The sequence below is a fragment of the Pteropus vampyrus genome, unplaced genomic scaffold, assembly GCF_000151845.1.
Source record: "Pteropus vampyrus isolate Shadow unplaced genomic scaffold, Pvam_2.0 Scaffold45, whole genome shotgun sequence".
Taxonomy (NCBI): domain Eukaryota; kingdom Metazoa; phylum Chordata; class Mammalia; order Chiroptera; family Pteropodidae; genus Pteropus; species Pteropus vampyrus.
The window spans coordinates 3,191,069-3,204,375 of NW_011888826.1; the positions used below are offsets into that span (position 1 = coordinate 3,191,069).

General features: G+C 34.1%; 1 protein-coding gene across 1 annotated transcript in view; it reads right to left on the minus strand.

The window, feature by feature from the left end:
• Positions 1–3,240: 3,240 nt before the first annotated feature.
• TMEM68 (transmembrane protein 68) overlaps positions 3,241–13,307 on the minus strand; it is a 40,300-nt gene continuing 30,233 nt past the window's right edge. Inside the window, exon 6 of the mRNA XM_011359167.2 lies at positions 3,241–4,747. Within this exon, the coding sequence (XP_011357469.1) occupies positions 4,643–4,747 (105 nt within the window). The 3' untranslated portion in view covers positions 3,241–4,642. The remainder of the gene's footprint in view (positions 4,748–13,307) is intronic.

Here is a 13,307-nt window from a genome sequence, read left to right on the forward strand (position 1 = left end):
ATGTGACTGCCCTTAACGACGCAGAACAGTGCACTTAAAAATGGTCAAGATGGTAAATTTTACATTCAGTATATTTTACAATTAAAAAAAAAAGAGGAGTGCAGAGGAGGGTTCCTCAAACCTGGTAACAAAAACTTTGGGGGATTTATTCCTATTTGCTGTGGGTGGTTACTTTTCTTAGAGGACTGGGCTTTCTTGATTGACAGCTAAGTTGGACAGGACTCAGTGACTCATCATTTGCTTTCTGCACATTTGTTCCCAGAATTCAGTTGGTTATAATGATATTAATGAACTTCCAGGCATATGCATCATATTATAATGATGGTATAATAAGGCTCAGGTGAGTTTAAGGTTGTTGGGGTCTTCATTACACAGGTGCAAGTGACTGGCTGAAACTAGTACCCAATTTTCTGCTTGTTTCCTTGTATGAGTTACTTTTACCCAAAAAATGCCTTTTGGCTTGCTTAATTGTGGACAGACTGGAGCAGACCCTTTCTAGAATAGGACGACCTCAGCGTCTTAGCAAGTGGACCCGAAAACCCCTAACTTTCCTGCCTAACCTTTTTCTGAACCACCTTTTTATTAGCAGATGTTGAGGGACGGGAGTTCTCCTGTATCTGCTTCCTGCTGAGGAGGGCCTTAGCCTATTGGGGTTTCATGGAGCTCTTTCTTTTTCTGCCTTAGTCAGGACAGGGTCTTGGGTTTCCTGCTGAAGAGCTGCCTATGTCCCTAGACAAGGAAAAATATAAAAACTTGTTATTTGAATCATATATCTAGTTATGTTTCTATCATTAATTTGCCCATCAAGCAGGTAAAGGAAAATAGGCTTGGTTAATATATTTTGTAAAAGGAAAAAAAGAGAGGAAAAACTTGCGTTAAAGGTCCCCTCTGTTCCCTGACTCTAAGGGCCCTGTTTTGGCCTAAAGCCATTCCTGCCTTATAATAGGCCAAGGAAAATGCTGAGCTTCAATGATCCTTATCAATAGCCAGAGGACCTGAGTAACCTGTTTCAAAGTAATTCTCTAAGTCTGAGGGAGAGGGTCTTTCTCCAAAGAAAGGAGGAAAGAAAAGACTTAACTAGGTTTCCTAAAAAGATTAAGAATTTTGCAAATGATGGCCCTGCATGGTATGGTGCCTCTCTCCTCTTGGGATCTATGAGTCACAAACTATCTTTTCAAAGGCAATTATCTTCAAAACAAATTGCCTCACCATACTTAAATAATAAAACTACAAACTAACAAATTTGACCTAATTACATACATAGAACACTTCATTCAAGACTGAGTTAAAATTCTTTGTGATTGTTCATGGAACATTTAGCAAATATTGACCATATGCTGCACCATAAAGCAATTTTCAAATAATTGAAATCATTCAAGTATGTTCACAGTGAAATTAAGCTAGAAATCAACTAAAAACAAACAACTAAGGGAAAATCCTTAAATGTTTGGAAATTAAGCAATATACTTTTAAGTTACCAAGCAATATACTTCTATGTTACCCTAGCTTCAAAGACAAAAATTAAGAAAACAAAGAAGCAAGCACAATAAAATTAGATATATTTTGAACTAAATAATAAAAGAATGACATTAAAACTGAGATGCAGTTAAAGTAGTGCTTAGGAAGAAATTTATGACTATTTTTTTATGGAGGTATAATTGGCTTACATCATTATATTAGTTTCAGGTGTACAATATAATGATTTAATATTTGTATACACTGCAAAATGATCACCACAATAAGTCTAGGAATTGTCACCAGTTACAAAACTTTTTCTTGTGATAAAAACTTTTAAGATTTACTGTTAGCAACATTCAAATATAAATGCATATATTAGAAAATTGTAAGTCTAAAAAATCAACAATTTAAGTATTCATCTCAAGAAGTTATAAAAACAATAAACTTTAAAGAAAAAGGGAAATAATAAAAATGAGAAGTTATTGAAAAAGAAAGTAAACATAAATAGGAAGAAAATCACTCAGGTGGTGTCAGAGAATTAGAGAACTGGCAATGGAACTATGTTGGAAAAAGACATCAAATAATTATATTAAGTGAAATAAGCCAAATACAGAAGGACAAATACTGTTTGATTCCACTTACATAAGGTACCTAGAGTAGGCAAATTCATAGAGACAAAGTAGAATGGTGGTGGCCAGGGGGCTGGTGGAGTGGGGAATGAAAAGTTATTGTTTAATAGTTTCTGTTCGAGATGATGAAAAAGTTCTGGAAATAGTGATGATGGTTCCACAATACTGTGAATGTACTTAATGTGGTACATTTAAAAAGAGCTAAAATGATAAATTTTGTTATGTATATTTTACTACGATAAAAAAAGTAACAAAAATGTATTTTAAAAATAGTAATCATATACGCAAATACAAAAACTCACCCCACATTCCCCTGTAAACATTTATTTTGTCAACAGTTCATAAATTTAATAAACTTCAGAGGGTTTAATATTTAAATTACTTAAAAGTATATGTATAACCCTTTGAACAAAATACGAATTTCAGAGTCCATACTGATAATAAATAAGGGTATATGTGGGGAAGAGAGGTTGAAAAGTTCTTTTAGTAGAACACCAACTAATAAATGTAGAATAATGGAGTTAGAAAATCACACTTTTGAAACTCTCATAGTAATCATTAATTCAGGATAGTCAATTCAAAGGATGCTAAAGCTAGTGGGTTTGTTTAGAAACAAATATTTACATAGTCTCAAAGTATCTCTCCATAAATTCATCCATTACAAAGGAAAAAGTAACAGGGCAGAAACATGGTGGGAGCCATTTTAACCAAGTGATCAAAATTACAATAACTAGTGACACAAACCAACATTATGTGCCTCCTGATTTGACACACTGGAAAAAGCACACCAACATTTATGTAGTGTTTATGAAATAATGCATACTAAGATAAAGATTTTTATATTAAGCAAGACAGGAAGCCCTCCTGTTAGTCTGAACATCAGCGAACAAGAACAACAAAAAGGTTTTAAATAAAGCAATAAAACTTAAATACTGTAAAAAAAAAAAAAAAACATAGCTTTTGCTACATTGGCAATGAATATTGCTCATTCTTCAGTTTTTAAAACCCAATAGTCGCCCAAAAACATTATTCTCATTAATTTTATGATCATGTACTCATTCATTCTAGAAATATTTATCAATTTTAAACAAACACTGTTCACTGCTAGAAGAAAACAAAGCTGCAAATAATCATTAATGGACTCTTTTCATTGAAATTAAAATATATTTAATCACATTGGAAGGTAAGGTTTATTAACTGTGGCTGAGATACATGAACATAACTGCAGGTGAGAAATTGGTTTAAAATAAGAAAATGCCACATATGCAATTTAATAAGAAAATGAACTGCAATTCAGCTTTACTTTTATTTTTATGTTGCTTAATTTTATATACATTACACATATCATACATTCATGTTATACAAAAATATATACAAAAATTCAAGTAATTTAATATCTAAAAAAAGGGAGAGAGATACTGCATTTGATTTCCAGTACCATTGTTTAAATACTTTTTAAATTCAGATTTCAAGAAGACAACAAATCAAAAGCCATTAATTTTTAAGAAAGCTTTGTGTTCACATAAATTCATCATTCGTCTTTTATTGAAACAATAAACCATTTGACTGGTTGCAAAGTCGAAATGAATAGCCATGAAATTGAGCAAAAGTAGAGCTTTCTTTAACTCTGCTTTCATCATCCTAGAATCAGCATTTGACATATGAAATGCAAAGCATGACAGTGATTTTTAACCTTACAATGATATTTAACTTTACACTATTAATGCCATATTATAGGGTTGACAACGTCCAGCACACACTATATTGTTTGTAGATTCTCATTAAAAATATAATATTAAAAAATAATAATTAGAAATTTTACTTTTCCTAATTTCTTTTTTATTCAATTTGAAAAACAGTACACCTTTTTCATTATGCTTGGCAACTTGACATCATACTTGAAGGAATAATTTAAAACATCCTATGGACAAAATATGTACATGAACTTATAAAAGACCTTGGCATTGTTTAATTAATTCGGTTATAATTTCAATTCTAGAGTTATCAATCACAGAAAATATAAAGAATTTAAAATAATATTCTTCACCATAGTATAAACATGTTTTTTAAAAAAGTAAATTATTGAGGCACAAAAACATGAGGTGACTTGCTCAAGGTCATGAAAGGAACGAAGGGCACATCTGAGCATTTTTTCCCTAACTTAAGTGCCTATACGAAATCCTAGGTTATACCATCTTGCAAAATTAGCTCAGTGCAACAGATATAGTAATTAGATGCATTATTTAGGAATGTTTATTTAACTAGACTGCTATTATTAATAAACCTAACTCTAATAATCTATATGTTTATCATACATTATTAGAAATCTATAAAAAGAAATGTGATCATTTTCTGAATAATTAGGCATGAAAGGAGTTATTGTTTAAAATTTGACACAATTACAAAAACAAAATTGACAATACAATTTTAAACAAGTTCAGAGAAAGATGCTTACTAACATGATTTTTACAAAAATACTTATTATAGAACCTACAAAATTTAGAAGATAGTACTATAGACACAAACATATTAATATAAACATATTCGATCGTCTTTTAGTTGATGTTTTGTTTCTTATGAAAACGTTCTAACAAAGCACTCATAATGTTTCCAGGTATTCTTTGGTGCTTATCAATCAAAGCTTGAACAGCATTCTTTGTCTGTTAAGAAAACAAAAGAACAGCCATTATTCTTTTAGTTCTCAATACAGATCATTTCTTTTGTAAAGATTTTAATGTACTACTACCCACAAGAAGTATTCTCTAAGTTTGCACCTATCTCTCCTCAGAATTAATGAGTTCCTCCTCAATTCACCCAGAGTGTATTTCTTATACTTATTTCATTATGCTTGGATCACAACATTGTCCATACGTCTATTTTCTACACCAGACTGTAAGCTCCTTAGGGTACACTTTAGTTTTTCTCCAGCATTGAGCACAACAAAGCTTTGCACACAATACTTTTTAAAAGAACTGAAGAAAACAATCAGAAGAAAAAAAGTAGCAGGAAATTTTCTAGCAGGCAAATGGAAGTTTCACTCCTTTCCATCCATTAATAAACTTCTGTGCATTTCTCTTCATCACCTTACACACTAAACAACTGTATCAGGCAATACAAAAGAAAAAAGCGAGAAAAACTATGAATGAATGAGCTGATATACTTTATTACCTAAATTTCTAGACAGTTTAAAAGAAATTTAAATTGAGTCATAGCAATGGAAAAACTCAGTATAATTGAGAAATGTAAAACTATTTGTTTCCCATTAAATTCATAAATTTCAATAATTTTTACTTTCAACTCGGTTGTGGTTATCTAAAAAAATGTTTTATGCACATAAACAGTACAAACATGAGTATGCATACATCCCTTCTTTTTAGATGCTAACCTTACAATGAGCCTTCTTTTTACAATTTTGGAACTTCATCCCTTTTTAAATATAATTAATAAAATTTACCCCAAATATTTTTAAAATATGCTTCTCTAAACCACAAGTTTTCACATCTGTGAAGTGAGAACTATTTCATACAGTTACTTTAAGAATTAAATGAAATGGAAACCATGCCTTCAGGTACTTAGCCCAGTGGCTAACACATAGGCTCTGTTCTGTTAAGTATTTTTTTAAAACTTTATTCACTGATTCGAAAAGATATCAGATGCTTTGGAAGTTATAATATTAGTAAAACAAGTCTCAAATCTCAAGGAGCTCATAACTTAAAAAGCGTAATAAAGTACAAAGTAATTAAAATGTTAAAATCATTTGTGAGATGTATCATCTGAGACGTGAAAGGAAAGTGTTTGGAAGTTCAGACTTGTGAGCCCATCTGGTGGGCAATGACCGGGGTACTGTTTGGTCTGGGTGCCCAAGGATCAGTAAAATTTCAGTAACAGTGAAGGAAGAAGCATGAGGAAAAGACCCAGGAAAACAACTGTTGAAGGAATGGCAAGTTATCAAGTCTGGCTGGAGTTTCAGGTGTGTGTTAATAGGGGGTGGTATAAGGCTTCACAGTTAGGATTCAATTAAATAATGAAGGGAGTTAAATACCAGTGAAAAAGTGCAGAGGTTTAGTATGAATTGAGGTGTCAAGGAAGGACTGAAGTGAAGAAATATCAGAGCCATGTATTAAGAAAATACAAGTATTTCAGAGATCACCAATGATCCCCTTTTGTCACTAAATCCAATGGACATTCTTCTAATCTTACCTTACCTCTCGATCACCATTGATCTTGCCTCTGTAACTCTCACACTAGAGGAAAAGCTAAGTTTTCTTCTCTCAGGCTGCTCCCTTTCACTCTTTAGTAGATTTATAATCCTAAAATCAGGCACTGACTTATTCTTCAAAGGTTTGGTAATCTTACTTATTTCCACAGCTTTAATTACCACTCATTTGCTGATGGCTCCCAAATTTATATCTCCAGCCCACTCAGTTTCAGCTAGGAATGTTCAATGTGACTTCCCTTGAATGTCTTAAAGGCACCTCAAACTCAACCTTCTTAAGACTAAACTAACATTCTTTTCCCCTCATACTTTGTTCTTTCTCAAGTTCCCTGTTTCAGCCAATGACACTGCCATGAATCTAGCCAAGAAAGTCAAAACCAAAGAGTCACCTTCACAACTCCTATTGCTCATTCACAGTAGCCAATCAGGCCATAGGCAGCGTCCACTACTACCGCCTCCCAATACCATCCAAATCTATCTGCTTCTCTCCATCTTCTTTCCACTTTAATTACACATGGATATGTAAATACACCTGTATTTATATGCATATGTGGATATAAGTATGAAAACGTAGAGAGAGGCAGAGACAGACAGAAACCGGCATTATAAACGTGGAAACACAATAACAGAGAGATTAAGACAGAGAACTTTAAGGGAATGTCTCCAGTGTCCTCTTTGGCATTAGTACAGTATATTTTAATCTAGATTTAGATAGTGTTTACAAAATGGTTCTCCACAATCAACACTGAATGGTCTATCACCCACTTTTAAAATGAGGTTTCACTGCTACATTAATTTGGATACTAGTAATTCTGAATTTGTGATAATCCAGGGATCCTTATGCTATAGTTTATGTTTATATTATTAACAATGAAGATTAGAAAATCATAACAATGTATTCACAAAAGGAAAATTTCAAGTATTCTTTAGTTCAATGACAATTTATGATAAAAATATGGATATGGCAATTATATATTTAAGTAAATTCCATCAAGAAATTCTACTAAACCATGCTGTAGTAGACTACTTCTACTACATAACAAAGTACATAAAGTAACTGGAAACAAAACCGAGGTATTTCAGTGCTCCAAAAGGTTTATCTTTTCTTACTTAGTTTGAATTAGTAATGTATGTGTGTGTATGTGTATATATATGTTATATATGTGTATATATAATACATAATATATGTATAAAATATCTGACTCCACCAGTGATATGCGTATGAGTAAATTTTTCTCTCATATGAAAAGCCCTCATATGAAAAATCAAGTCATTGGAATTTAACTATCAGTAATACATTTTCCTTAACTGAGAAAAATAAAGGAACAGGAATTATTTAATTTTAGACCTGGAAGAAACCTCTGATAATCAGGCCAGGCTCCCTCTCCACCCCCAATCCCCCATTACCTTCTATTTTGACCATAAAAAAAGACAGTATCTATAAAAAATTGTTCCTAACTAGCTCTGACCCACTTAAATCCTAATAGATAGGCAGGAAAAAAGTATAAAAAGAACAAAACAGAATTCAGTTATATCCTAAAGGAGAATGCATTTGTTAGGGAGCAGCAAAGAAATGTGTTATATTAACAATAAAGTGTGTGTGGGCAGCAGCAGTGTCACAGGGTGAGGTCTCAGCCTGGCATAGCGCCCCAGCAGCCACCTCAGGAAGGCATCATTTCAGGATGAGAGATGAGTCATGCTTTGTGGAGAGTGTGTCCTAATCCTAAAAATTGGTGTCATAGGGTTTTACTTTCAGGATAAAACAGAATAAACTATGAGAGGACTTAATGAACCAGTAGAATAATTGGAGGTAAGTTTTCTAGGAATGAAGTTCATAGACAAGGCATATAATACACTATTAATGTTACCTTTGTGAAAGTTCCTACTGAGAAGCAGCTTTGAATAGTCTTGTCTAATATAACACTATAGCTGGTTCAGCCACACATCCTTGTCTAAATGTCTGACCTTGCCGAGTTCCAGTATGGTAGAGTGTTTCTTCCCTCCGCCTACAAGGCCCTCTCTTTTGGGCCATCCCTGTAGGAGGAAGCCAGGTCTTGCTCCACTAGAGTCTAGTGTGGCCACTTTGGCCAATAAAATGTCAATGGGAGTAAGTGAGCCACTTCTAAAGAAGCTTTAAAGGCCATCTCATGGTTCCGTTCCTGACCTTCTTTTGCCAGGCAAATGGCAACATCTCATATAAAGTTCTTTCAGCCTGAGTCCCAGACAGATAAGACATGGACCTCAGGGGAAACATAACATGAACAAAAAGTAAGTTTTACTGTCCTAATCTTCTGAGATTCTGTGCTTTTTTGCTACCACAGCAAAACCCAGCAAGGTTGAATAAATAATCAATTTTTCTCATCAATAAGACAGTGATAATAATAAATTAAAACCACAGTGAGATATCACCTCACACCTGTTGGAATGGCTATCATTAATAAATCAACAAACAAGTGCTGGCCAGAATGTGGAGAAAAGGGAACCCTCGTGCACTGTTTATGGGATTGCAAACGAGTGCAGCCACTGTGGAAAACAGTATGGAGGTTCCTCAAAAAACTAAAAATAGAACTACCATATGATCCAGCAATTCCATTTCTAGCTATTTACCCAAAGAAATCCAAAACACTAATTTGAAAAGATATATGCACCTCTATGTTTATTGCAGCAGTATTTACAATAGCCAAGATATGAAAACGGCATAACTGTACATCAATAGGCAATTGGATAAAGTGTGGTACATATATACAATGGAATATTACTCAGCCATAAAAAAGAATGAAATTTTACTATTTGCAACAACATGGATAGACCTGGAAGGTACTATGCTAAGTAAAATAGGTCAGACAAAAAAAAAAAAAAATACCGTATGATCTCACTTATATGTAGAATCTAAAGAAAATGAACAAACAAAACAAACAGACAAATAGATGCAGGGAACAAGATGATGGTTGCCAGATGGGAGCGGGGTTGGGAGCAGGTGAAAAAGGTAAAGTGATTACAAAGTACAAATTGGTAGTTACAAAACAGGCACAGGGATGTTCCCTAGAGGGAATACAGATAGTAATATTGTAATAACTATGTATAGTGTGAGGAGAGTACTAGACTTGTCAGGTGGATCACTTCGTAAATTATATAAATGTGTAACCACTATGCTGTATACCTGAAACTAAGATAAAATAATATTGAATGTCAACTGTAATTGAACAATCAAAAAAAGGGGGAAAAATGAAGAGGAATAAGAGGTTCAAATTTCCAGGTATAAAACAAACAAGTCATGGGGATGTGGTGCACAGCATACAATACAGTACTGTATGTTAGCTATAGTTTAATAAAAATCTTTTAAAAAAACAATTACCGTCAGCCTTGGTAAGGTATAATTGCTAATTAAATATACCAATTTGAATGGGATTGCACTGTGTAAATAATGTTGGTCTTTTTTTTTTCTTCTATTAGAGTAAATCATTGTGAGAAGGAAAAAAACAGTGATAATAATAAGGTCTACCCTAGAGGATTGATGCGAGGATTAAATCAGACTACACATGGAAAAGAAAGTAAAATTATCTTTGTTCACAGATATGATTTTACATGTAGAAAACTCTAAAGATTTAACAGAAACTTGTTAGAACTAATAAATGAATTCAGCAAATTTGCAGGATATAAAATCCGCACACAAAAATCAGTTGTGTTTGTATACACTAATAATGAACACCGAAAAAAGAAAATGAGAAAACTATCCCATTTACAACAGCATCAGAAAGAACAACATACTTAGTTATAAACTTAACCTAAGAAAAGAAAATCTTATACATTGAAAACTATAAAACAATGGTGAAAGAAATTAAAGACACAAATAAATGGAGAGATACCCTGTGTTCATAGATTAGAAGATTTAATATTAAGATGATCATACTATCCGATGTACACATTCAAGGCAATCCCTATCAAAATCCCAACAGCATTTTTTTTGCAGAAATAAGGAAAAACTTCCTAAAATATATCCAAAGAAATTCAAAGCAGGATCTTGAAGACATATTTGCAAACCCAGGTTCACTGTAGGATTATTCAAAACAGCCAAGAAACTGGAAGCAACTCAAATGTCCATCAGTGAATGAATGGATGAGTGGATAAACAAAATGTGGTGTATATATACAATGGGATAGTATTCAGTCTTAAAAATAAAAGGAAATCCTGCCACATGGTACAATATGGATAAACCTTGAGGACATTATGCTAAGTGAAATTAGGTCCATCACCAAAAGACAAATACTGTATGATTCCACTCATATGAATTTTCAAAAGTAGTCAAACTCATAGTAACAAAAAGTAGGACGGTGGTTGTCAGAGACTTGGGGGCGGAATAAATGAGGAGCTGGTATATGATCTCACTTATATGCGAATCTAAAAAAGCTGAACTCATGGAAACAGAGAGTAGAATGGTAGTTGCCAGAGGCTAAGGGATGGAGGGGTGAGGAGACACTGGACAAGCATACAAACTTCCAGTTATAAGATGAGTAAGTTTTGAGGATCTAATGTACAGTATGGTAACTATAGTTAACAATATCATATTACATATTCGAAAACTGCTAGGAAAGTAGATCTTAAATATCTCACAGCAAAAAAAAAGTAATTGTGTGAGGTGATGGAGGTGTTAACTTTATTGTGATAATCATTTCCCAACTTATACATGGGTCGTATCTTCACATTGTACACCTTAAACTTATACAATGTATATGTCGACTATATCTAAATAAAGCTGGGGGTGGGGAAGAATCTTGCAAAGCCCATAATTAAGAACAAAAATAAAGTGTTGATGGATGTACATGAAGGAAGGAGGGAGGGAAGGAAGGAAAAAAGGAAGAAAGGGAGGGATAGTTGGTGTTCAGTGGGTATAGATTCAGATTTGCGGGATGAAAAGGTTCTAGAGATTGGTTGCATAACAATGTGAATATACACTACAGAACCATACACTTGAAAATGGTTAAATTGATAAATTTTGTTATGTGTTTTTTAAAAACTTTTTAAAAAATTAGACTATGTATAGAAAAGGCCAGTATAAAAGTCATAACACATCTCATTTTCTAGGTGATTCAAAAATATGACATTTATTGCTTTTTATGTAGTTTCATACTCCCTGAAAGTATAATTGCAAGCTGAGTGGTCATTTCTCATCTCATCTTCCTTGATGTCTTTACAGGAACAAACATTACTGATTATTCCTATGTTTTAAAAAGCCTCACCTGCTGACTTCTCTCACTGACTTCAAATTTACTTGTTCTCTTACCTCTGCTACTTCCTCTTCAGTTGGCTTTGGTTGTTTCCCATGGCCCACTCCTTAGCTCTTACACCTTCTGGCCTCAGTCCTCTTCTTTCTCTTTCTAACCTGCCTTGTAAAGCTCATGGCTTCAGTAATTGTCTCAGTGCAGGTGACTTCTAAAATTTCATTGCCAATTCTGACTTCTCTTCCCAAACTCCAGCAGAATATTTCCAAAAACCTACGTGTATAAATATATACATAGATATCCTGCAGGTACCTATATAGAATTAGTTTTCAAGTCTGGTGCATTCTATCTGTAAAATCTCTCAATTCTATACTTTGCTCTCATGTACATAAGGAGATCATTATCTAATCCATTCATTCATTAAATGTTTATTGAGATCTAATTAAATATATAACACTGCACTAGAAACTAGAGACACAAAAATTCATAAACCTCTGGTCTTAAAGAGTACACTTTTATTTATATGATTCTAAGTAACCACAATTGCTAGCATCATCTACACAAACCATTGTAGAGGAAGAGATTATACATCTGCTTGCTTTGGCCAAAGAAAGTCGAGTGGAAGTGATATGAGCTACTTCTAAACAGAGGTCTATCCTAATTGAAATGTATTTGATAGACAAATTCCTAAGTTTGATATATAAGGGCCTAAAAATGTAGCTCCTACTTACTTTTCCAGTTTCATCTACCAACTGTACCCACTAAGGTAATGATTCCAAGTTTATTCCATAGCTATTCAAGGAAAAACAAGAACAGGGTTTTGGTCAGATGAAACTGGAAAATACTCTTTGGAACAAAGTTAAATAGACCTCTTTATTTCAGGGCTTCTTAGAATCTTTAATATGTGCTTTGCAAAATTCCTGGAGAATTTATTAGGCAGTCTTTCTCAACCCCACTGTTCCAATCACATCACACTGTTCAACACTGTTGGTGAGTGCGGTCACCTTAGTTCCTGACACTGTTTCTTTGTTAGCACTCTCCCTCCAGCCCCAAGTCTTCATGTCCAAGTCATGCCCATCCTTCAAGACCCACCACAAATGCCCTCATTCTAGAAAGCTTTCCTATTTTTTCCCTCACAAAGCAGTCTCTTTACCCTTTGATCTTCTACTAGTCTCACTCAAATTAGCCTCCATATCACCGCTAGTGATCTTTCTAAATGCGACCTATTTTATCTTTCATCTGCTTTCAATAGCTCCCCTGGCTAGCAGTAAACAAAATCAATTACAGGTCATCGTAGTCCAGAACTTCCTAAGTTTCTGCCCTCATCTACAAACCCCATCTAGCTACCCCAGACCACCTTCAAATCCCTAAAGATTTCATTCATGCTGTTTCACGTTGCCATCCCTTCATAAATTCAGTTTTCTCTACTTCGTTACTTTGTCCACCTAATCCCGTCTTGTCTTTCAAAATTAAATTCAAGCACCACCTTCCTCAAGGTGGTGTCTCTGATCTAATTTAGATACCTTTCCTCTGTGCTTCCATAATACCCTAACACGGCAGTTCTCAACCAAGGGAGATTTTGCACCCCAGGCAACACATGACAATGTCTAGAGACATTTTTAATTGTCACCTTTTAGAATGGCTAGCTCTTTGTTGTGGAGAGTTGTACTGTGCATCGTAGGTTGTTTACCACCACCCCTGGCCTCCACTCACTAGGTGGCAGTAGCACCACCGCCTCCCAAGTCCTGCCTGTTGTGACAATAAAAAATGTCTCCAGACACTGCC